The sequence below is a fragment of the Felis catus genome, chromosome X (genome assembly GCF_018350175.1).
Source record: "Felis catus isolate Fca126 chromosome X, F.catus_Fca126_mat1.0, whole genome shotgun sequence".
Classification (NCBI taxonomy): Eukaryota; Metazoa; Chordata; class Mammalia; order Carnivora; family Felidae; genus Felis; species Felis catus.
In genome coordinates, this window is record NC_058386.1 from 3736386 (window position 1) to 3763183 (window position 26798).

General features: G+C 45.4%; 1 protein-coding gene across 5 annotated transcripts in view; it reads right to left on the reverse strand.

Annotated features, from left to right (window-relative positions):
* NLGN4X (neuroligin 4 X-linked) overlaps positions 1 to 26798 on the reverse strand; it is a 317077-nt gene that overhangs the window by 232895 nt on the left and 57384 nt on the right. For all 5 annotated transcript variants that reach the window (XM_019823521.3, XM_011291596.4, XM_019823523.3 and 2 more), the window contains exon 4: positions 9103 to 9888. In XM_019823521.3, the coding sequence (XP_019679080.1) occupies positions 9103 to 9574 (472 nt within the window). In that variant the 5' untranslated portion in view covers positions 9575 to 9888. The remainder of the gene's footprint in view (positions 1 to 9102; positions 9889 to 26798) is intronic.

The following is a 26798-nucleotide window of genomic DNA, read 5'->3' on the forward strand; positions in this document are numbered from 1 at the left end:
TGCCCCGGCTGTGTTGGTAGAAAGTTCACAGGTATAGATCACCAGCGCTTTGTCTAACAACAAAGTCAACTCTCTTAACGGAGCTGCAAAAGTCTTTCACGGCCAGGTCCAAAAAAGGCTGAGTGGCCAAGTGCTCCCCATTCACTCATTCATGTGACCGACGTCCTCCTGCCTAGAAAAGGTTTATGGTGAACGCGGTGCATGTGCGTTTGTTATATGTTGCCTGCCTCTCAGCACTCTCTTTGTAAGAGAAGGGGCTTGGTTTTGTTCACTATTCTTTTTGTGAGTCTCAGCCCCTGGTCGCCTGGGTGTTGTTCCTTCTCTGCCTCTCTCCTCTCGGTATACGCTCTGTACAGACGCTGGCCAAGAGGCAATGCCCAGAGCATGGTGGATGCCCAGAAACGGTTGTAGAAGGAACAACTGAAAGAATAATCTCAAAACAAGTTTTAGAGTCCATCGGCGGTGTAGACTTGTAAAATAACCACAACTCTAAGGACACGGCGGATGTTACAACTGGGCATAGGGCTTCAGTGAGTAAAGAACAGGCAAATATGGCAGTAAGGAAGACGGTGGATGCAATGAGCCCTCGAGAGGAGGTCTTTGTAATTCCGTGATGGACGCCCATCTTGGTGCCATCATGCATTCCAGGGAAACTTTATCATGGGAAGCAGGGCCATGATACCCTATACAGCAAGATCCCTTGATGGGAAACTTGAGACCATGGTACTCAACATACCAAGATCCCTTCATGGGAAACTTGGACCATGATGCTCAACAGTCCAAGTTCCCTTCATGGGAAACTTGGACCATTATACCCTATATACCAAGATCCCTTGATGGGAAACTTGAGACTATGGTACTCAACATACCAAGATCCCTTCGTGGGAAACTTGGACCATGATACTCAACAGTCCAAGATCCCTTCATGGGAAACTTGGACCATGATACCCTATATACCAAGATCCCTTGATGGGAAACTTGAGACCATGGTACTCAACATACCAAGATCCCTTCGTGGGAAACTTGGACCATGATACTCAACAGTCCAAGATCCCTTCATGGGAAACTTGGACCGTGATACCCTATATACCAAGATCCCTTGATGGGAAACCTTGACCATGATACTCAATGCACCAAAATCTTTTGATGAAATGCAAGCAACTTGTAAAATGTACTACAGTGGAATTCGATCTCATTATTAGTTGATTTGAGCTCAACAGGAAAGATCTAATCTAAGTTGATAGATTTTAAACATTTAAATTTTCTTAGGGAGAATGCAGTTTTCTCTCTGTGCTGTGTTACTATTTTTGAATCTAAGCTATTCTTAAACACGCAAAACTAATGTGATAACTTTATTTCATAGACTCTGGGTAGATACATTACAAAATCTGGGTGGCTCAGTCAATGAAGCGTCTGACGTCAGCTCAGGTCATGATCTCACAGTTCGTGAGTTCGAGCCCTGAATCGGGCTCTGTGCTGACACCTTAGAGCCTGGAGCCTGCTTCGAATTCTGTGTCTCCCTCTCTCTCTGTTCCTACCCCACTCATGCTCTGTCTCTTTCTCTCTCCAAAAATAAATGAAAACATTTAAAATTAAAAAAAAATAAAAATAAAATATAGTGATGAAAGTAATTCAGTAGATTGAAGAATTGGGAAGGAGGCAGAAATCTTTTAATAAATGATATATATATCTTTAATTTCAGGTGAGAAAAGTACATTTGAACTTGGTAAGAATGGAACTTTACGTTCTCTGATTTAACGTTACTGCCTAGTGGTGCTGAGAAGAAAAATGCGCATTGGAATTCCTGGGGATGGAGTCCCAGTAATGAATCCTCTGACGTCAAAAATGTAACAGTGCAAAAAACACCCAGGTGAGCGCTTTGCATGCAAGATTATACCATCAGTGCACTGTCCTATCATTTTTTTAGATTTTATCTCTCCCTCCTCCCCATTTTTGCACTTTTTATATGTCTTAGCCTATCTAGAGAAGCGATAAATGAGGAGCTTATTTGGAGGAGTTCAGAAATCCCTTCCTCACTGCAAAACATACGCGTATATGCCTTGTGTATCATGTCAGGATTGGTGGAAAACGTTCCCTTGTGGATCCGCAACGGAAAACATCAACTTACAGACTGCCCTCCTTTTATTTTTTTTTCTTGAGATCCTAACAACTCCCTGAATTCTTCTGCCCACTGAACCCTTTCTGAAACTTGAGTTTTGTTACAGCTCATTCATTTTCCAAGCAAAGAGCTTATATTCTCTTCTATCACCATTTGGACTGGTCCAAGCTTTGTGTATGCTAAGTGCAAATGGTCATTTTTTTAAATCGGTAATTTTTGAATGAATCAGCTAAAAGGGCTTTAAAGGAACAAACGAGAAGAAAAGAGATACAGAATCAAAGTTGGGATGAGGAGATTCATAGATTGACTGGCTTGAGTTGGAAATAAGTCAACTCGTAGCAGGTGAGTTGGATGTTAAAAGTGAATACTGGACTTCACTTGTGGATGGAGGGATGAGTAAGTCCCCAAAGAGATGATGCAGAATGTGGCTGAAGGCATCAGTTTAAGGAAGAAGGGGAGTTTACAAACTTTCTCCTATCTTGTGGAAACGCACCACAAAACTCCCTTGCTGAAGAGTCCATCCCTCCTGCATTCCTCCCTTTCTGCTGGGAACAGAGCAAACGAGTATGTGCTCACAGCAGACAAGAGAGTGTTTTGCTTAAAGGGGACGTCAGAGTGCTTGCATATTCGGAGAGGAAGGGACCGTATAGTGGTAGTATGTTCCAATGTCCAACTGGGCGTTTTCAGAAATCGTAACACATTTGATCTTCATTGGACAGTGGATATCGCGCTTGAGTGGACACCTTTCACACACACACACACACACACACACACACACACACACACACGTTCACTTTCCAAAGTAATCAGATATGTGACATCTAACAGGGAAATGTTTTTCACTTAAAAAAAATCTGTGGGGCACCTGGGTGGCTCAGTCGGTTGAGCGTCCGACTTCAACTCAGGTCATGATCTCAGGTTCGTGTGTTCGAGCCCCGTGTCAGGCTCTGTGCTGACAGCTCAGAGCCTGGAGCCTGCTTCAGATTCTATGTTTCCATCTTTCTGTGCCTCTCCCCCACTCACGCTCTCTCTCTCTCAAAAATAAACAAACAAAACGTTAAGAAAAATCTGTTTCTCGTTTGTAGAAACCTATTTCTCTGAACCCAAATATAGAATATTTGATTGGATCAGTAAAATAAAGACCAGTCACTTTTATTTATCTTAACGACTATCACTCTTTGGCTTTTCTCCTGGATGTCACCTGTGGGCTCACTGTGTGATCTGTAGGTCGGATGTGTTCATGTGTGGGCCCCCGCTTTGCACACCACACACCCTCCGTGGTCATCGAATCCAAAGCTACAGAAATCTTCGCTTCTGTTCGCTTTTGCTGCCATCTGGATAGGAGCGCTCCAAGGAGAGGCGCTCTTAGACATAAAAGAGGGAAAGTGAAATGAATTTAGTGTGAAAACAGCCTAGTTCAGGAGAACCAAACCACGGAGCAGGAAGACAGGGACCTACTCCCGACCATCGAACACGAGGAACTGAATCTTCCAGAGAATAACATGAAATTCACATGAAATTCAACAGATAATGTACTGACCTCTTCCATGTCAAAATTATCTGTATAATCATCTTGTTAATTATGATTCATAATTAAGCAGTGGCATACTCCAAAATTGCTATAATCCTAAACAATATGCAGAAGAGGTCTAAGAGGCCTGCTATTATCACTAATATAGCTGACGTCACTAAACGTGGAGAAGGTTGAATGTCTCAATCTTCTAAGCTGGTAGAGAAATGCAGGTTATCAGAAATCTACTCCAAGATAACCGTCTTCGCAAAATACTCAATTCCCTTCCAGGAATCCTTGTCAGAGAGATTTCTGTTTAATAATCTTCCATAATTACCTTCCCTTACAAGCAACTTCTACACAACGTCACAGACCCAAGTGACAGACGGAAATGACAATCCTTTGTTTTCACAGAGTTGCATGTTGATTCGTTAAAACACCTGTCTCACTGTGTTAACTCTAACTCGGTTACCCTTTTACTTTGTCACCTGCATGTGACTTACACGCATACAAATGGACTGAGACTTGATGAGAACAGAAAGGAAATTAATCTCTCTTTTATCTCACGTTTTAAAAAAAAAAAGACTACTATTGTCTTTGGATGTGCAAAGGCACTCTTCCAAGAAATGAATTTTAATGCCTTCTTGATGATTAATTTCTGTAACTCACACAGGATGCTAAAAACGCATTTGACAACTGAGGCTGGAAAAGACCAGGCTCCGGAATAAGGGAGAGCAGAATAATTCTGTGCTCTTGTAAAACAGTATCGTATTCCCTCTACATTCCCTTTTCTTAAAGCCATACTCAGCACTATCAGAAAGGATGGTCCCTTGATCCCGTTCCTTAAGCTGACCCGTCCACTACTACAGTAAATGATTATGTTACAGACAAGATACATTTATTACGCACTGGATTAATATTTATGTTAGACTCCACAAGCACATGCAATTTTGCTGATATGTTGTTTTTGTTCCCTTTTTGACGATGAATTAAGCTGCACTAATATCGGACTACAGAGTGGTTACATGTGCAGGATACTTCATATATGAACGCCTTAAATCCCAGTGGATCTCACTCACACCCACAGGAAACAGAGGCACGTACAAGCCACGTGACCTGTCCGCCGTCATCCCTTGGCTGGTAAGGGGAAAGGCTGGCATGTGAACCCAGGTGGGCATGTTCTTACAGCTATCCCTCTAGACTCAGCTGGAGGTGGGAAGCGAGTTTACATTAAAAAGCATAAAGATGAGGGTTGATGGGGGGGTGGGAGGGAGGGAAGGGTAGGTGATGGGCCTTGAAGAGGGCATCTTTTGGGATGAGTACTGGGTGTCGTATGGAAACCAATTTGACAATAAATTTCATATATTAAAAAAAATAAATAAATTTTAAAAAATGCCCAAGTTCTAGAATACTTAGTAAAAAAATACATAAATAAAAATAAAAAGTACAAAGAGACTCTTGTGGTTTGCCTCCCTCTCTGTTTGAAATAAACCCATAAGAGATTCTTAAATATAGAGAACTGAGGGTTGATGGAGGGGCAGGGGAGGGTGGGGGGAAATGGGTGGTAGGTACTGAGGGGGGCACCTGTTGGGATGAACACTGGGTGTTGTATGTAAGCGATCAACCAAGGGAATCTGCCCCCGAAACCAAGAGCACACTGTACACATTGTATGTTAGCCAACTTGACAATAAATTATATTTAAAAAAAAAAGCATAAAGAATCACTCTGCCCAGATCTTGGTAGGATCTTGAGGTCTACAGGCGAGGAGCCCAAACTATTTTGCTAACATGGGGGCAAACGGGACACCATTTAGACATGCAGCTCCCGTTGTGAGCGAGATTTAGTAGACAGAAGAGGACCACTTGGGTGTCTTGCTGTGCCTCATTCATTGACATTGACTCTGGAAATTAGTTTGAGACGCCTGGGTAAATTTAAATGTCCCTTCATGACATCCCTGTGTACAATCCCTCTGAAGTATGACAGTTCGTAGGATTTGCCCTAGCCCTATACTATCACAGTGGACACAAAGGTTGCGTTTCTACCCAACAGAGTTAATGCCTCAACTCTGCAGAGTGCCCGCAAACTGGAACGAGTACCATCTCCTTGGTATGCGTGCAGAAAGCAGCAAATTTTCACCAGCCAGCATTAAGAAGGTCTTCCCACCTATAGGTAACACTGGAGATGGAAAGGAAAGCACGTGGAGTCTCAGAATGGGTAGGGGTTCCGAAGGCTCAAAACAAAACAAGTTGCTTCAGCCATTACTCTGTTTTCACTTGGGGTACAGGCTTCACTGTGGAGTTCTAGCAGGATTGTAACACACTGCCGTGCACGCTGCATCGTCACACAGCAGCAAACAGGTGTTACCTTACAGTTGGGAAGGTCAGAGTTGGAAGCTGGCGCCGGGAGACAGAAAGCAGCAGAGCCAGGGTGCAGCAACGGATGGAGGGTCTTTGTCATTAACTGCTGGTCCCACCCAGGTTGTGCAAGCTACGCTCCCCTTAGCGTAGAGTCAGCCGATGAGCCAAGGCAATCCCACACGCAATGGAAACAGCCCTTCGCCATGGAAGGTGTCACAGTTACAGGTGCCAGGGATTAGCAATGGAGGTGCCTTTGGGGAGTCGTTTTTTGCCCACAAGCGTCCGTCTCCCTAAATTAGGAATCCTCATGTCCTGTGCAATCCCAACATCTAAGCAAGTGGTGGGTACTCAAGAACTCTCTTTGGGAGTCAAGTCAAGGTGGGCATGGTCAACCCCGTCACCCTCTGATTGACACAGAAAGAATGAATCTAAAAAATTGAAGGATCGGGGCGCCTGGGTGGCTCAGTCGGTCAAAAGTCCAACTCTTTTTTTTATGTTTATTTGTGTTCATTTTGAGAGAGACAACGAGACAACAAGCAGGGGAGGGAGGGGCACAGAGAGAGATGGAATCCCAAGCAGGCTCCACACTGTGACAGCTCAGCTGAGCCGAGATCAAGAGCCAGACTCTTAAGCAGGTACACCACCCAGGTGCCCGTAACTGTCTGACCCTTTATTTCGGCTCAGGTCGTGATCTCGCAGTGTCTGAGTTCAAGCCCCGCGTCGGGCTCTGTGCTGACAGCTTGGAGCCTGGAGCCTGCTTGGGATTCTGTGTCTCCCGCTCTCTCTTGCTCTACCCTGCTCATACTCTGTCTCTCAATAATAAATAAATGTTAAAAATTTTTTTTTAGAAAATTGAAGGATCAAAGTGGTATATGCAATATTGCTGTCTTACATCATTACATAAATGCATTGATATGAGTTAAGGCAGTCCATAAAGGGAGGTCCTTGGAGGAATCGGCATGTTGCCATTTCAATATGCTATTAAGGGCGGGGAGTTTATTCATTAAGGGAATAACCAACAATTAAATTTCTAAAGCTCCACATTGATTCTCAAATTGATGCAAATATTTTAAAAAAGAAAAGAAAAGGAAACCTCAAGGCTCCTGACCCTACAGGCTGTGATTTGTTCTTCGTACGAACATACAGGCAGGTACACCTTCACTCACGAGCGAAATGCCAATATTTATACGTTGTAGGAAAACACATTCTGCCTTTCAGCCCCTACTGGATTTCTGATTCTCTCGTCAAGATCACGCGAGATACTGTTTGCAAAACAGCTCTGGAAACCCTGAACAGGTAAGCAAGCCACGGGCGCCTTACTCTTTTAAGTTTGCATTGCTTTTCCATCAGGCAGCATTTCCCAATTCCTAGTCAGTAGCAGACCGCAGTGAAATGGCCAAATCCTTCATGTTTCCGAGGTACACGACTGCACGTCTCAGTGCTGTAGTCGGGAAGGCTACTGGTTTTTCTCCGCGGTTGGTCTCTTTCGGACCAACCGACCTCTCGCCGGGAGGGGAGAGCCACAAAGTCCCCAGCACGGCAAGCGCACCAGGACGGCGACTTTCATCTTGTATGCTGCATTGTTCTCTCTGTCCTTTTCTGCCTTTGCTTCTTCTAATTTCTTATCTGCATAGGTCGCGAGGAGAACCACCACCACCCAGCTAAGCGGCTTCAGAAGCGAGCGGTCTCATTAGTTTGGGGTATGGTTATGCTTCCCTACAAGCACCACCAGCCAGAGATTATAATTCTATTAGTGTACAAATATAATAGTGCACTGTCTTTCCACCCCTTTCTCCGGGGGTTCTCTGTGATGTGGGTAATAGACCACCACGGTCTGGTGTTTCGTGACGTGCTGAGGCTACCTTTCAGCACGGACAAGGACACAGCACAGGACAGCTGATCCAATTTTGGACACGGTGGATCCCTTCTTGCACGCCTTCAGGCAAATCTTAAGTAAAAATCATTCTCCAAGGATTAAAGGGGGGCAAAAAGAACAAAAAGAAAAAGAAATCTCTCCCCTAAAAGATGCAAAGGACCCATTTTCGTTTCTATAGTTGATGGTGCCTATGGTTCCTGTAAATTACTTCTCTTAATTCCAGTAAGATGTACCTTTCAGGCTTTTGTCTCCCCTTGTCTAAAAATAGCATATGCAAATGGTCAGTGAGAAATGTGTTCACACCGCAGCATAACATTAGTCTGGTTAGCCTTTACAAATTTTTTGTTTTTTAATTTGAAATCTACACAGACAGGAAGACAACCAAATTGTACTACCGTTGGATTAAATGAATAAATCAAACATCATTGGTTCTTACAGATCTTCATGGCTGTGCTACTGAGAAGAAAGGGAACATTTTGTTCAAGCAAGCACATTATCTCCTAATGTAGCTAGAATCATGTAAGGATACTCGTTAGCCATTTGACTGCTGTGAATATTAGGAGGAAACAAGCTGTAAATTTATGTTAGCAATAATGAGTCTAAACAATGAAATCCAACCATTGTATGAAATATCCCTTGCTTCTATATTTAAAACAATCAGTGGTTTTCCTTTCAAGACTCGGAAGGAAGGAAGGAAGGAAGGAAGGAAGGAAGGAAGGAAGGAAGGAAAAAGAGGGAGAAAGGAGGGAGGGAAGGAAAAGAAAGAAAGAGAAAGAGAGGAGGGAGAGAAAGAGGGACGGAAGGAAGGAGGAAACTGCTAAAATCTTTAGGCATTAATGCAAAAGAACCATGCCTTCTAATCTTCAGTTTGCAACTTAAACACGACAGTGTTCTTAATTCTATTGTCCTCTATAGACTCATCTCTTTACAGATGATGCGGGCAGAAAAGGTAACACTACATGCTCGCACTGGTTATCCGCTGCAGATACACATTGTAAACACGCTAAAAAGGCAATAGATGAAAATAATTAAGTCATTAATTACAGCACCGTCCATCTCTGAGTGCTCGGTAAATACAAGGGGAATGAATCATAAATTAGGGTCGTCGCTGCATTCACAATATGAAAACTGTAAACAGGTTATAGGAAAAAATATCATGCACAGGACATTCGAAAACCCTGTTGGCAAATCCAACACTGGGCGAGCACGTGCTGTTTACTGTTTAAATAAACTACTCACCATCCTCCGTGGGCACGTAGATGTTTAAGTAAAGGCAGTCTTCGTTTTGATCTTGAACGTAGGTCATTAAAGTATCCAAATTAGCAGTAAACCAGATGGGCAGCATATCATGTAATAAAGACCTCTCGTCCAGGTGTTGGGGGCACACAGCAGCGAACTGGGTGGCATTTCGAACTCCAGTCCATGAGGACGGGGGCTCTGGGGGCTGAAATCGCCTCTCTCCAGTGGGAGGAGAGGCATACGGGACCCCCAAGTACTGCTCCACTGGACCCAAAATCTCATTGGGCAATGGTGTTCTTAAGCCCCGGATTTTGCCATAATTTGTGTTGACCACTGGATACTGTGCTTGGCTGTCACTGAGCGTGAACTTAATGGCAAGAGCGGTTATCCACAGGAGAACATTGGAGTTCAACATGACGCAGACCGGGGTAAAGAACAACGGAAGCCATAACAGTCCCTTGGGCCTCGACATTGTTCACTTCCACATCCGCAGGTGTCCGTGTGATACAACTCCAAGCAAACAGAGCCGTGAGGCGAGCCCGCAGAGAGATAGGGCTTTCCAGGGAGCAAAGGACCCAGGAGGGGAGCCTCTCAGATGGGTCATAGACAGAGCCCAAGGTTAAGAAGAAACCCAGCAGTTGTCTCGGCAGCCCATTGCGAGAGAGAGCAGCCCTCTCTTAATCCTGGCACCGAATCCCGGCAAGTGTGAGGCTCCAAGGAGGCGGTGACCATCCGATACCCGAGGACAAGGATTCCTTAGGAAAACTCCCAGGCAGAGCAGTCCGCCTAATGGGGGAGAAGAAAACAAAGCAAACACGGATGATGATAATGAAGCCAAGGGTGCCATGCAACCCTCAACATGACTCTATGAAATTGCTATTTGCTGCTGAGCATCTATCTTCGTGTAACAGAACCTAGCAAGAGCCTCACTTGTCTTAATTCTTGTTGGGTGCCCATTACCAGGAACGACACGGGACATTTAGAAGACATTTAGCATTTGTTGAACGTTGTCTTTGTTGAGTTGCCCAAAAGTGATACATATTGCTCAAATGACATCTCCCAATTTCACCATTAGCTACAATGGCCAGCCAGTCAGTGGACAGGTGCTCCCCAATGTTTGTCAAGCATGTAAGAAAACTGTCACTATTCCCTAAGGTCTGATAGGCATGGAACATATGAAAATTTTTTCAGTACAAGGAAAGGAGAAGTGTGCACGTTCAGGGGCGCCTGGGTGGCTCAGTGGGTTAAGCATCCGACTCTTGGTTTCAGCTCAGGTCATGATCTTATGGTTCATGGGATGGACCCTGAGTCAGGCTCCATGCTGACAGAGTGTAGCCTGCTTGAGGTTCTCTCTGTCCCCTCCCTCCCTCCCTCCCTCCCTCCCTCCCTCTCTCTCTCTCTCTCCCTCCCTCCCTCTCTCAAAAAAAATAAATAAATAGACTTGGGGAAAAAATGAGTGTAGGCTCTGGATACTAATCTCTCTTGGGTTACTTAATGGCACCTATCTTTGGACTCCACACATCATCACCCTGAATCTCCGCATCCTTGTAAGAACTGAGCATGACGCTGCATTTCAAGTACATTTTGTAGTGCTTGTCCCATCAGGACATCATTCATAATTAAGAGTGTTGATACCTAAGCCATCCAGGATAAACTTCTCACCTTGCAGCCCATTTTAAAAGCCGATGGTACTTTTGAGTTACCCTCCCACTGAGTCTGTTCTCCCAGACTTGTCTCGATGTAGATCTTATGACTCTCACTAGATCAATCGTTCCTCTTACGGCATTAAGGAATGTTGTGCATGAGCAGGAAAGGATTGTGAATGATCCATTAGGGATAGAAAAAATTACATTAGGTGGTGCAAGGAATCCTATCCTTAAATAGAGTGTTCTTCAACTCAAAAACAGAGAATGCATTTGTAAAGATGTTGTGGGCAATTCAGATTATTTCTGGACTAGACCATAAGCACCCAGTTAAGTGCACAGTGGAGGAGAATATGTCAGGAGAATATGTCAACGAGCTTTTTTTTTTAATTAAACCTATCGGTGGGATGCCTGGATAGCTCAGTCACATAAGCATTCAACTCCTGGTCTTGGCTCAGGTCATGATCTCAGGGTTGTAGGATCAAGCCCGCATCGGTCTCCATGCTGAGTGTGGACACCTGCTTGGATTCTCTCTCTCTCTGGCCCCCCTCAAAATAAATAAATAAACGTAAAAAAATTAAACCTATCAGAGCTGGAACTGTCATGGAGCTATCCACCTCTGGGAGAAATTCCATAGTCTATGACTTCCTGGGCCAAGTTCATCAGACCTGAATGAAAATGCACTCGCCATTAATTTGTGATTCTGAGAGATTCAGGTCCTCAAAAGGCTACCTCTGTGAGCTGAGGGAAGGGAGCTGAGCTGCTGGGAATGTAGGTCAATGGTGTGTCAAACCTTCTTCATGGGGTGTGGCGAGCAGGACTGAGAGGATCTACAAGCCACATGCGTGTTAAGAGTACACAATGGGATCAGCCCCAGAGTTCACGCTGAGCCCAATGATCAAGCCTGTCCTCTGCCTAAACCAACCTCCCCACAGGGTTCTGAGGGCCAGAGAGAGATCATGGACCAGCAGGACCTAAGAGAAGGTGTTTGGGGACGTGTGAACACCTTATAGGTAATGTTCATCAGTTCAGGACTGTCTTACTTATTTCCTCATTGTTTGAAATTTGGCTAATTTGCGTAAAAGTAATCTGATCTGAAGCCCATGGTCTCTCTACCTCAGCAGTGTTGCCATTCTGCACCATGTACTTCTTTGAGGCAGGTGATGTCCTGTGCCTGGTCGGGTGTTAAGCATCCTGCCTGGACTCCACCTGCTAGATGCCAGTAACACCTCCCCACCCAATTTGAGCAATCACAATTGTCTCCCGTTATTGCTAAATGACCCCAGAGTGAGGACCACAGTCTGAGTCATCCAGCATGGAATTCTGGGGCCATGTAAGTGACTTAGGTATCCATGGGTACATTTTAAACATTATAATATGTTTGTGGGGAGCCTGGGTGGCTCAGTCGGTTAGGCGTCTGACTTCAGCTCAGGTCATGATCTCACAGTTCTTGAGTTTGAGCCCCACGTCGGGCTCTGTGCTGACAGCTCGGAGCCTGGAGCCTGCTTCGGATTCTGTGACTCCCTCTCCCTCTGCCCCTGCCCTGCTCGTACTCTGTCTCTGTCTCTCAAAAAGTGAATAAACATTAAAAAATGTATTTTAAGCGGTGCCTGGGTGACTCAGTTGGTTGAGTGGCCGACTTCGGCTCAGGTCATGATCTCTCAGTTCGTGAGTTCCAGCCCCATGTCTGGCTCTGTGCTGACAGCTCAGAGCCTGGATCCTGCTTTGGATTCTGTGTCTCCCTCTCTCTCTCTGTCCTTCCCCAGCTTGTGCTCTCTCTCTCTCTCTCTCTCTCTCTCTCTCTGTCTCTCAAAAATAAATAAATGTTAAAAAAAATTTTCAATGTATTTTGAAAAAAAACCTTTGTAATATGCTTGTGTGTGTGTGTATGTGTGTATGTGTGTGTTACATTAAAATATCTGGCAACTTTAAAAGTTTTAGCATTACAAGTAATACAGAATTCAAAATTAAATCTATTAAACACACATCATCATCATGATTAAAAAAAATCCCTATAAATTCAACCAACCAACATATTTGGGGACTAAAAAAATAAAAGTCCTCTCATGTAAATGTCAGACACTGGAAAATATTTCAAAAGGGGTGAAGTGTTGTTATATATGCATATAACATATATATACTTAATACATTATACATTACATATATCTATATATAATCTTCTATATATTATACATATTTTATAAATAAAAGAGCATACTATAAAGTGAATTAGTAGAGGGGCACCTGGGTGGCTCAGTCAGTTGTGTCCAACTTCAGCTCAGGTCATAAATCTCACAGTCTGTGGGTTCGAGCCCCTCATCAGGCTCTGGGCTGAAAACTCAGAGCCTGGAGCCTGCTTCAGATTCCGTGTCTCCCTCTCTCCCTATCCCTCCCCTACTTGCACTCTGTCTCTCTGTCTCTCTGTCTCTCTCTCTCTCAAAAATAAACATTTAAAAAAATTTAAAGTGAATTAGCTGAATAAAAAATTTTAATGAAAAAATGTAAAAATGATGCCATTGAATAGATAGAATTTGAGAGTTAAGAACGGCTTTATAGCATGTTTTCTCTGCAAAGGTTGCAGAAAGAGGAATATCTAATGGTGGCATTTCGGCATGATTTATAACTTGATAGGATCTTTTGTAATGGTTCTCTACAGGGCGGTTATTCTGTCTGAGATTGTAATTAAGGCAAAGCTCACATTGTGCAGGCGTTTCAGAATATAAATGGGTCAAAATAAAAGTCGCAATACGTTTCTCCCCAACATGCGCATCACTCAAACTGAGATCGGTTTCATGTTAAAATATGTACTTCGTGAACATGAGTCCTGACCAAACTTATTTTGGTATCTTGAACCCAACGAGGAATAAAAGCATGTCCCCCACCCCCTGGGTGTTCAAAACTTTACATTTCCATGTGGTGACAAATACGTTAGAAGACAGAGAACTTTCTGGATACATCTTCAAAAGCCCAACCAGTCCACTTGGAAAAAAAAAAGGTGGGGGGAGGGAGCCAGAAACAACTCTCCTCCGTGAGGCTCTCAGCTACGTGGGAGGCGTGAGATTCACGGAGGGCTGGTGTCCAGAGACACTCTGAAGAATCACGTTCATCTGACCTCATGAGCATCGGGAATAAGAACAGCTGATTGTGGTCCCTGCCCAGTTAACGAGCTTGTACAACAATCCTTCCATAGGATTTACTAAGAAATCCGAGGATAGCCATTCTTCCAACTATGTGCAGCCTGCACACACACACACACACACACACACACACGTCAATCCCTACCAAGGTTCACTCAATGCCAGCCATCAGCCAATTAGCATATTTTTGCATATATTTAATATTCTGGTCTTACCTCCTAGGTGAGCAAGGTTACAATCTATTGTCTTTGGCGAACGTTACAGCACATTCACTTCTCATTCATCTATGAACTTCCAGTTGTGAAAATCGGATCCCACAAAAATCTACAATGTTGAACCGTGAAGCTTAGATGTAGATAAAGTAATTGGACAGTAAATAAAGATGCCAACTATACAATCTGGAAGGTGGTTGCATGCTGCACTGCAGGCTCAGGGCATCAATCAACACCACCGCCTGCCTGCCCACGTCTGTTCTTTAATGGGTTAGGAACACACCTGAGCCACAGTGGAAAAGGAACTGGAGTTTCCAGCAAGCGGATCCACAGAACCCGGACTAAACACAAGAGAAAGAGTTAATGGCTTCCATATGGTCCAGTCAAAATTGGCTGGATAGAAAGATAGTCGACAGTTGTAGCCCAAAACTCAGGTCAGGAATAAAGGGTTTTTCTAGAGTCAACTCTGTGGACACAGGATGCTACAATAGCCACAGCAAAACCTAATCACAGGTCGAGAAGCATTTCAGAAAGATCAGCTTCATAGGCGATGGGGACACAGTGGTGGATAAAGACATGGCCCCAGCCCACTACAAGTTATGTTCTTATGAAACTACCCTTAAGAGTACAGCTCGATTCCTCATTCACATTCTGTGCTTAGCAAACACAAAGATCAGCACGGACGGAAAGGTCGTTAAATGCTTGATTTTCTGTGTCTAATTAAGCTATTACGAAAAATTATTTCCAAATCTAAATCAAGTAAGTTGCAAATATCTGCAGCTACGGGTGGACTTCTGTCACCAAACTTGGTCCTGCATCTTCAAAGTCACAGTGTCATGTCTCCAGAACCTTCTCACTTACATTACGTTGTGGTGTTCAGAAAACTCTCATTTTTGATCCCGTCGAACTGGCCCTGTCCTTTTGTTCCCTACATTTTAATAACTGGTACCATTATTTGTCAAGTTATTCAGGCTAAGTTAAATACCACCTTTGGCGGGCGCCCCTTCCCCTAATTCCATACGGTAAGTCCTCAAATCTGCCAAGGGTCTTACGGGACAGGAGGCCTGACCTCAGTCATTATGGGTGAAAGATGGAAAAGTCAAATGGTACCAAGTGTTGAGCCAGGACGTAAGGCAACTAGAAAACTCATACGTGCTGGTGAAAATTAGTGCCATCCCATTAGAGAACAGTTTGGTGTGACACAGGGAAGTCAACCACAAGGAAGACTTTGGTTCCGATTAACTGCACACACATGGAGAGACATACACATACTACCTGGTGTTCCTCATCTCTGTCTCTGCTCTCAAGCTTCTTTAATATGTGTGTCCAGAGACACAAAACAGTGTCCCCGTGCATAGTCACAGAAGCAAAAACACAGGAGGATAACACAGATGTGCATTAACAGGAGAATGGACACATAAAGGTTGGCACATGCAAAGAGCATCCTGCCCAATAGTGAAAAATGAATGAAATACGGACATACGTATCGAAATGGAGAAATCGCCGAAATAAAAAGCAAGTCACAGAAGAATATGCATGGCGTGGTTTTATTTATATAATCCTGTATAAAACTAAACAGGGCATTGGTTAGAGCTTATTTGTACTAAAATATTAAAAGAGGGGCCCCTGGGTGGGTCAGCCGGTTAAGCCTCCGACTCTCGATTACGACTTGGGTCATGAGCTCACGGTATGTGGGATCAAGACTCACATCAGGCTCTGTGCTAACAGCAAGGAGCCTGCCTGGGATTCTCTCTCTCTCTCTCTCTCTCTCTCTCATCCTCTGCCTCTCTTCCTCTCTCTCTCTCTCTCTCTCTCTCTCTCTCTCTCTCGTCCTCTGCCTCTGTTCCCCTCTTCCCCTCTTTCTCTCTCTCTCTCTCTCTCAAAATAAAGAAACCAAACGTTAAAAAAATGAAATATAATATAAAAAGAGCAACGGCATTTTTAAAGCCAAATTCTGCTTGCGTCTGGGACACAGGACGGGGTAGAAACAACACACACGTGGATACACACAGATATCGATAGTGTCCCATTCTGTCGTCAGACAGCAGCATATGCGTTTAATTTTTATTTTTTTTTCAACGTTTATTTATTTTTGGGGCAGAGAGAGACAGAGCATGAACGGGGGAGGGGCAGAGAGAGAGGGAGACACAGAATTGGAAACAGGCTCCAGGCTCTGAGCCATCAGCCCAGAACCCGACGCGGGGCTCGAACTCACGGATCGCGAGATCGTGACCTGGCTGAAGTCGGACGCTTAACCGACTGCGCCACCCAGGCGCCCCTAATTTTTATTTTTAAATCAATGCATATAATTTACATATTTACGTGATTCTTGAAAAATGCAAATGTTAAATGTTAACTCACCTTCATGTCCCCACGCACCATCCAAACAGATTTAAAAGTTGAAGGAGAGACAGAAACTGGTTTTTTTCCAAAGTTATGTTACGAGCCCCAGGGACCAGGCCTTCCGCTGACATAGTCCGTTCCTGGCAGTATGACTAAAATGAATACCCAGCTCAGCTGCGAGTGCTCCTGTGCGGTCACTAATTAGCCAGGTGACCTGTGGCCCATCGCTTAGCGCCCAGGGGCTTCAGCCCCCTCAACGACACAAGGAGGGCTTGGACAAAGTGGCCTCTTATGATGCCTTCAGCCTGCGGATTCTCTGAAACCTCACCCTATTATCCTCCACACGGAGTGTCCATGAAATAGAGAAGCCGGTGGGAAGAAGGAAGTCCCCCAGTGAAGCGGTAAGACCCGACTTGGGTGAGATAACTGACAGGGAGAAACACATTTCGTGGGGCACCTGCCTGGCTCAGTCTGTGAAGCCGCCGACCTCGGCTCAGGCCGTGATCTCGCGGTTCGTGAGTTCGAGCCCCGCGGCGGGCTCCGTGCTGTCAGCTCAGGGCCTGGAGCCTGCTTCGGATTCTGTGTCTCCCTCACTCTCTGCCCCTCCCCCTGTCGTGCTCTGTCTCTGTCTCATAAATAAATAAACGTTAAAAAAAATTGAAGAAATGCATTTTGCAATACCAGAGAACATATATTAGCGGGATAAATATGTCACCAACTTCTTTCACCTGATGTCTCCATCGAGATTCAGGAAGAAGATTGTCTTGCATGCAATATTCACTGATTTCTTGTATTATTTGTTCTATATAAATGATGTACTCTTTTCCTATCCTATCTAAGGATGTGGAGTTATTTCATAAAAGTTTGTTCTTAAAATTTTTATACATGCATAGTGTGTATAAATGTAACACACATTATTTACATTTATATAGAACATATGTCTACATATGACATATATGTTTCACACAAGTATTCCACTGTACGTGACATATAGGCAAGTTTTTACACATACAAGTCTACCAATCCAAATTAATAATGTAGTGTGAATATACATGTACATGTGTGTCTCCAAACTAAGCCACTGAAATATTAAGCACATTAGCTTCAGAAACTGTGCCTTCTCCCTTTTCTGTAAACCCCCACAGTACCCTGTTCGGTGCCCTTTATGTTGTAGATAATCAATAAAACCGGTTATATGTGCTGTTGCTTATCCTTTTCAAACAGAGGGCTCAAAGCATGACCTATGTGAAGAGCAAGCCTCACAGACACACGGAAAGGCGTCACCATACTGATCTGCCCGCGTGTTGAATAGTTGAGGGCCTTCTGGGGCTTGGGCAGGAACATGATCTGAAGGCTCATGCCATCTACCTCTTAACCCAGGGTTTAATATAAACTCCATCAGCAACCCCAGAGAAGGGTGTAAACCGTCAGGGACTCTAGTTGCTTCTGTATAAAATGGGCAGGGTACAGGATGTGACTCATGGACATGAGCAGGTATGTTCCAACACATGGAACATACGTGTGTGTGTGAAAATAGACATATATTTATATAGTATCTATAAATACACGTATGCATCAATGCATATAAACATATATACATATGTATACAAATATGTAAATTTAGAACGAGAAGTATGCTCCCAGGAAATGCTCACTAATTATAATTACTTGCTGAAGGGCGCCTGGGTGGCTCAGTTGGTTAAGCATCCAACTCTAGATTTTGGCTCATGTCATGATCTCGCAGTTCATGGGTTAGAGCCCCGACTGGGGCTCTGTGCTGACAGCGTGGAGCCTGCTTGGGATTCTCTCTCTCCCTTTCTCCCTCTGCCCCTCCCCGCCTTCTCTCCCAAACATTTTTTTAAAGTAATAATTACTTGCTGAGGTTCTAAGAAATGCTTTCACTGCGGGAGCCACTCTCCTAAATATAAAGAAATGTCAATCCAATTCCCATCTGAACATAGTCTACAGCCCAGTTGATGCGATAAAGCCCATATTTATAGATATTTTTTAAGTTTATTTATTTATTTCGAAAGAAACAGCATGGGCAGGGGAGGGACAGAGAGAGAGAGGGAGAGAGAGAATCCCAAACAGGCTCCTCGAGGTCAGTGCACACAGCCCAATGTGGGGCTCAAACCCACGAAACCTTGAGATCACGACCTGAGCTGAAATCAAGAGTCAGACGCTTAATGGAATGAGCCAGCCAGGCGCCCCAAGCCTGTATTGAAATTGCTATTATTAAGCAATCACGTGGTCTATTTCCACCTCCTGTGGGACTGTGGGCTGATGATGCAGGATGGAATCTGGGATGGAATGTCTAAGACATGCATTGAAAATTTTAGGTATAGAGAGAGAGCTGGATTGTGCAAGATAGGAAGAGAAGAGTTAAGCTTTGAAATTCAAGAGTGTGAATACAAGCTTACCAAGATTTATGGAGAGTGGGAAAGATAATACCAGAAGGAACATTCACATTATGTCATAGTTACTTCCTAAATGTTTACATTCACTGCTAGACTATGAGCAATTTAAGGGCACAGACCAGAGATAATTAATACTTACAGTGGGAAAACACAAGGTCTCAGCAGAGGTTATTAAATTAAGCGAAGGGATAGGATGCATAACGGCAGAAGAACTAGCAAGGTCAGGTTCCCTGATGCTGACCTTAGCTTAGCTCCTGTAGGTACCACGGTAAACCTCTACACTCACCACCAGCGACACTCATGTTTCTGACATAAACTCCCTTTGGGCTCCATGATCTAGCCCCTATGGTTTCTACCCATAGGAATTCTGTCTTTTTTATTTTTTATTTTTTAACACTTATTTCTTTTTGAGACACAGTGCGAGCAGGGGAGGGGCAGAGAGAGAAGGAGACACAGAATCGGAAGCAGGCTCCAGGCTCCGAGCTGTCAGCACAGAGCCTGATGCGGGGCTCAAACCTATGAACCGCAAGATCACGACATGAGCCAAAGTCAGACATCCAACCAACTGAGCCGCCCAAGCACGCCATCTTGGTTCCCTTGTTGACACAGCGGTAGAACATGGTAAAGTCTCTGGCATTTTACCAGTTTTGGCTAATTTCAATGAAAATTAACTTAAAAAAAAAAAGCACTGTGATGCAGTTCTTCGAATAAATTTGCCTGCACGTCTGCTTGCAAGTTAAGGAATCCCAGGTGCCAGGCACTCATGACTAACCATAGGAAGGGTTTCCCCTCGCTGAAAAGATGTGCAGAAATAATTTCAATGGGTCAAAGGAAATGTTTAAGATAGAGATGAAGTTGAATGAATTCTCCTGCAAAAGAAGAGTAAAAAAAAAAAAAGACTTCATATTTTTCATATTTATTAACAGCCCAGTGTGGCCGCGAGTTGGTACCTCAGATATGGTGGCTGTGCAGACAGATGGTTGACTCCTTGGACACTTGGAGGGTAGTGTGGACAAGATATGTGTGCTCCCAGGTTGGAACCGTCTCGGGCGATAATGACAGGCATGTCTCTGTGCGTCTTCAGTAAGTAGCTTTGAAAGTGCTGCACACAGCCCCTACTTATGAGCTATGTGCCACCCAGAATGGAGAGTGTCTTTGAAACGTATCCCAAGACACCATCCATGACCCAAGGACCACTTCAATCTGACATAACCCCGGCAGGAGTGCCCTCTTTTTCCTCCGAAGCCTGTCCCCTATTTGCCTCCAGGATTACAGGATACTTCACCTCCCAGCGGAGGCCGCTCCCGCTTGTATGGACGACCCTCCGTTATAGAAATTACTATTTCCCTGTGATGTTTCTTCTGAATGTTGATGGTCTGCCCTCGCGGGTTTCTGACGGTGCGGTCACTTTTGATGACGAGGCGATGGGCTTAGAAGCTGTCCAGCTCCTCCCCTCCTTACAAAATGATCCTTTCTCCACACACCCTCCTTCCTGAGCGTGACTCTTGCACAAGCCCCCAGGAAAGGCAGATCTGTCTTCAGTGTTGAGCACCATCTGCCTACCCTTTCCCTGAAATGTGTCCTCTGTGTTCCTCCAATGGCAGAAGTAATGTGTGCAAACACACTCTTCCCCAGAAATGGAGACACTACAGACAGACGTGACAGATCGGCCTGAGGATCAGAAGCTAACAGAGATGAGACCTTCCATGTCTAGGACACGAATGGGGCTTCTGAGATCTGGAACAGGGACAAGAGGCTTCCCTTAAAAGCCTTCCTCTCACATCTGGATGGGGAGGGAAGAGAGAAGCAGAGTGGAGTGGAGAAAAGAGGGGAGGGGAGGGGAGGGGAGGAAGGGAGAGGAAAGAGGAGGAGGGGAGAGGAAAGGAGAGGAGGAGAGGGGAGGAGGGGAGAGGGGAGGAGGGGGGGGAGGAGGGGAGGGGGGAGGAGGGGAGGGGGGAGGAGGGGAGAGGGGAGGAGGGGAGAGGGGAGGAGGGGAGGGAAAAGGAGAGGAGAGGAGAGGAGAGGGGAGGAGGGGAGGAGGGGAGGAGGGAAGGAGGGGAGGGGGGAGGAGGGGAAAGGGGAGGAGGGGAGAGGGGAGGAGGAGAGGAGAGGAGAGGAGAGGAGAGGAGAGGAGAGGAGAGGAGAGGAGAGGAGAGAAGAGGGGAGGAGGGGAGATGAGAGGAGAGGAAAAGGGAGGAGGGGAGAGGAGAGGGGAGGAGGGGAGAGGAGAGGGAAGGAGGGGAGGAGGGGAGAGGAGAAGGGAGGAGGGGAGGAGAGAGGAGGAGAGGGGAGGAGAGGGGAGGGGAGGAGAGGGGAGGAGGGGAGATGAGAGGAGAGGAAAAGGGAGGAGGGGAGAGGAGAGGGGAGAAGGGGAGAGGAGAGGGAAGGAGGGGAGAGAAGGGTCGAGGAGAGGAGAGGAGAGGAGAGGAGAGGAGAGGAGAGGAAAGGGGAGGAGAGGGGAGGAGAGGGGAGGAGGGGAGGAGGGGAGAGAAGGGAGGAGGGGAGGAGAGAGGAGGAGAGGGGAGGAGAGGGGAGGAGGGGAGGAGAAGGGAGGAGAGGCGAGGAGAGAAGGGGAGAGGACAGGAGAGGAGAGGGGAGGAGAGAAGAGAGGGGAGGAGAGGGGAGGAGAAGGGAGGAGGGGAGAGGAAAGGGGAGGAGGGGAGAGGAGAGGACAGGGGAGGGGAGGAGGGGAGAGGAGAGGACAGGGGAAGAGGGGAGGAGGGGAGATGGGAGAAGGGAGGAGAGGAGAGGAGAGGAGGGGAAAGGGGAGGAGGGAAGGGGAGAGGAGAGGAGAGCAGAGGAGAGCAGAGGAGAGGAAAGGGGAGGGGAGGGGAGAGGGGAGGAGGGGAGAGGGGGGGAGAGGGGAGGAGAGGGGAGGAGGGGAGAGGAGAGGAGGGGAAAGGGGAGGAGGGAAGGGGAGAGGAGAGGAGAGCAGAGGAGAGCAGAGGAGAGGAAAGGGGAGGGGAGGGGAGAGGGGAGGAGAGGGGAGGAGGGGAGAGGGGAGGAGAGAAGGGAAGGAGTGGGGAAGGGAAAGGAGAGGAGAGGGGAGGGAAGAGGAGGGAAGGGAAGGAGAATGGAGGGAAGGGGAGCAGGGGAGGGAAGGAGAGGGGAGGAGAGGAGAGAGAAGAGGGGAGGAGTGGCATCTCTCCTTATTAACATCTACCCCCAAAGCCTTATAAACATTATCACAAGGTGAAAGTCATTCAAATGGAAAGGGTTCTGCCAAGACAGGCAGTAAACAGCGTTCATCAGTAACTGTTCCTGAGACCCTAACATTTCTTAAACAAAAGCGACAGGGAGACTCTAAGCCACTAGATTCCCCCCACCCCGCCTTTCACCGCCACGAATTCTCACCCAGGAATTCTGCCCACCACGGTGAAACCTGATGAGTCTCATGCCCATCGCCCACCTTTGGCCAAATCCCGAGGCACCGATGCAGACTTTACAAAAGGAAATGTGAACGGAGATGCAGTATGTGCTTCTTCGATTTCAGATGTAGTGTAACGTGCACACACACACACACACACACACACACACACACACACTCAGTAGTATCAGAAACCCTTGATAACTCCTTCAACAAAACTGGTTTCTTTTTAGGGGTGTCTGGTGGCTGGGTCGGTTAAGCCTCTGACTCTTGAATTTGGCTCATGTCTCATGATTCTTGGGAATCAAGCCTCAATTCCTGCTTGGGATTCTCTCTCCTTCTCTCTCTGCCTCTCTCTCTCAAAAATAAACAAACAAATAAATAAATAAACATTTTTTAAAAAACTCCTTTCCTTTTAAGCTTATTTTTCTTTAAGACTTAAAAGTGTTGGGGCGCCTGGGTGGCTCAGTTGGTTGAGCATCCGACTTCAGCTCAGGTGACAGTCTTGCAGTTCGTGAGTTCGAGCCCCGCGTCGGGCTCTGTGCCGACAGCTCGGAGCCTGGAGCCTGCTTCAGATTCTGTATCTCTCTCTCTCCACCCCCACCCCCCTGCTCATGCTCTGCCTCTCTGTGTCTCTCAAAATAAATAAATGTTAAAAAAAATATTTTTTAAAGACGTAAAAGCGTTGGGGCGCTTGGGTGGCTCAGTCAGTTAAGTTTCAGCCCAGGTCACGACCTCGCAATTCGTGAGTTCAAGCCCTGCATGGGGCTCCCTGCCGACAGCACAGAGCCTGCTTGGGGTTCTTTGTCTCCCCCTCTCTCTTCCCCTCCATTGTTTGCTCTGTCTCTCAAAATAAATAAACATTTAAAAAACGATAAAAGAAGTCTTAAAAGTGTTATTTTTAGAAAAAGTGTGTATTTTTCACCAAGCTGACAAAGGAGTCACACACACACACACACACACACACACACACACACACACAGACACCCCAAGCGTTCATGGTTAAGAACCCCTGATGGCCGAACTACCTCAAGGTGGAGAGCAGTTAGTCCGCGACATTGACCTCGTGGGTCCAACAAACGTTATGGCCCCGCTGTCTGCCGCGTCTAAGGCGGATGTGGTCGGGACAATGAACAGCACCTACACAACTATCTCGTTCAAGCTTTTCCGCTCTCCTTCCCTCCCTTGGGAAGTCCTGCCCTTACCGTCAGTCCACCAGGAAAATTAATGACATTTCCCTCCACCCGCAGCTGTTGCTTGGCTCTGGTCGTATCCTCCCAGGTCAAGGACATCTTCCCGGTTGCCCCTCCGTGGACACACTTTGGTGGAACCTGAGACCACATCAACATGACCTCCTGCAGGCCAAAGCTGTGCCCACAGCAAATGACTAAGAGCAACACTGGAGTTTCCACCATCCAGGAACCGAACAACTATCTGTGCCCCGGGGAGATGGGGATGATCTCTGGATAACTTCCAGAGAGATTCCGCCAACCACATGGTCTTTCTCTGTCTGAACCAAGGCAATTAAAAGTCAACCCTACAACTTGAAAATAAAGGACTGTTAAATTGGATGCTGTGTACCCAGGGCGGGGCGGGGAGGGGTGTCTCTTCTATGAAGCCATGAGAAAGAATCCCAGGGATAAACAGAAGTGATGAGAGACATGCACGACCAGGAGTGATTCCGGATCCCTGTCCTCTTAACCTCATGCTCCATTTCTCAGAGAAAATATCAGGAGAGGCTCAACGTTATATAAGCTCCAGAGTGTTTCGCATCAAACGGCAAAGTCCTGAAACTCTAAAAGGGTGGGTCTATCTCTTGCCTGTACAGGGAGCCTGTCCACCGTCCCTTTTGAATCTGGAACTCCGTCTTGTTCTTCTTAAATATATGTGTGGGAAGATTTCTTTCTCCCAGTCACCTCCTCCTCTATACAGAAGGATATAAAAAGGTTGGTCTTTTTTTTTCACTACAGTAATCAGATGTCACAGATTTTCTGCAATTAATGCTTTCCTTGGCTATTTTCAGACCTCCTATTAAGAGCTATTCTTTTACCGTGGCCTATTCCCCCGAACCCAATTAAGCCCAATTAAATCCTCTGCCATGACTGTTCTATTTCCCCCATGTTTAATTATCTCTTAACAAGTCTGTGAGTGCATGTTTTCAATTGGCCACCCCAGACAGTGTCACTCAAAGGATGTGGGACACACGTCTATAAAATCCGGATGTGAAATCATCACCTGGCAAACTCCCCCAGGTGGAAACGTCCCAACGCGGAAGGTTCCGTGTTAAGACGTCCTACCGCAACTTCAAATATTAGAGCACCGTGGGCTGACTGCAACACAGAGACCTTAAAACAACAAATAGGAAACAATTTCCCTCTATTAAGTATGTCCTTCGAATTAACTAGGTCATTAGAGAACATACTGAATTTAGGGTAGCCCAGATAAATGGCTTCAATACGTATCAACAAACAAGCTTCACTTCTATGGGTGTGTGCACATGTGTGTGAGAGGGTAGCTGCTCCCCTCTTGACTAGATTAAAATTACAAGCCTCAGTCCCAATAAGGGCATTTTTGGTGTTTCATTTTGATGTTTATTTTTGAAAGAGACAGAACACTAGCAGACAGAGCTGTCAGCACCGAGCCCGATGCGGGGCTCGAACCCACGAACCGTGAGATCTGAGCGAAAGTTGGACGCTTAACCGACTGAGCCACTCTGGTGCCCGTGTGTTTCACTTTAGTTCACAAATGAAGAGCTTATAGAAATACACTAAAGAACATTAAATACACTAAATACACTAAATACACTAAATTAAATACATTAATTTTATTAATGTATTTAACATTATTATTATGTATTAACATTATTATTAATGTATTTAACATTATTATTATTAATGTAATTTAACATTAAATACATTAAATACACTAAATACACAAATACACTAAAGAACATTTCTCTAAAAGAGAAAAACTGGGGAGCCTACACTCAGAAAAGGTCAAAGGAAAATTGGAAGAGGAACGATAGAGACCTAGCTCACCATCAGAGGAGACCTCTGTGGAAATACTCTGGTTTTCCAGATCATAGAACGGGGACCTCCAAGCAGCACAGACCACAGGCATCTTCAGCAGAGACAAGGAACAAATGACCAAGTTTGTTCCATCAATAATTAGAGAAACAGACTCAAGACTAAGATCATGTCACCGGGCCAGACCTAAATGCCAGCACTGCATGGTTTAATGAGTTAGCTTCTCCTAGGATAAAAGGGACTCAAACATAAATGCTTCTGGAAGCCACCGGCTTCTTGTTGGATAACAGACCTACAGGTGGAGGATACGCTGAAGGAAGGCAGCCCTTGCTCGCTGGAAAAAAACAGGAAAACGGTGCTGTTGATAATCACCGGCGCTCGTAGGCAGGAACTCAGTCCTTCCCACCATAGCAGCTGGGGAAACAGCAGGTCATAATGAAAGAAATTTTGCTTCAATACCAGCATCCTTGACCACTGAACAAATTTCTGGTGCCGGTAATGATGTCCCTGGCCCTTGAGTAAAAGGGCCTCATGGAATGAGACCAGCGGAACGCACAAATGCCACTTGGGATGCCCACCAGGGAAATGCAAACTGAGAAAATTGTATTTAATTCAACCTCATGTGCGGTCACAGAAACAGGAGAAAGTGGAACAATGACATCGGAACGGTGCCATTGACTGTGCACAACAGACTTTCCGTAGGATAGGCAAAGCCCTCCAAAACAAGAACATTCTGTGACTTCAGAAAAAAGAAGGAAAAAAAAACCTCAAACAACCAGAAAATAGAAAGCTTTTGAGAGAAAACATTAGGTCATTTTTAAGTGATTACAGGCTTTCTCTTAAAAACACATCACATAATAGAGGGGGGAAAAACAAGAGTGCTGAAATTTGCTCAGTCTGGAGCCTTGGTTTTTAAGGGAAGGCACTGTGTCCAGGCGAAGGGAATAATGGGTGGCATTTTAAGTTAAAGCAATAACCTGTTCTACTCTAGATCCGTGCTTCTCAATTTCTACTGTGACAGAGAATCCTTGGGGAACCCTGAAAAATCCCACTGTGCAGACAGCACTCAGGACCAAGTCAGCCAGACTCTCTGGGGTCAGCTCTTAAGTTCTCCAGGTGATGTGCGGGGTCAGCCACATTTGCAAAATGGCTCTTCTGATGGGGATCTTCACACACACGTGCCATGCAATTTGGGCCCTATTTTATTTGTTTCTTTTGGAAGCACTGTTTCAACAGACACTCGCATGAAGTCATAAAAGTCAAAGTATAAGCACCAGTAACACCCAACAGCAAATCCCTGCCCCAAGATACATGCCCACCATGACCAAATCTACCTCGGGAGATACTTCCAGATCCCTGCCCTTTTCTTCTCCAAATAGGTTCCACTGTAGTTCTAAATAATACTTTTATGCTGCTATTTCTTCATATATTATTTCTGGATATTATCTACAATTTTTCTATGGGCAACCGCCAGTACCCGATTTCCATCTTTGCGTCCCACATCCCAATATCCTTACAACGCTATGTAGGGTACATCACTCTTTAGTATTA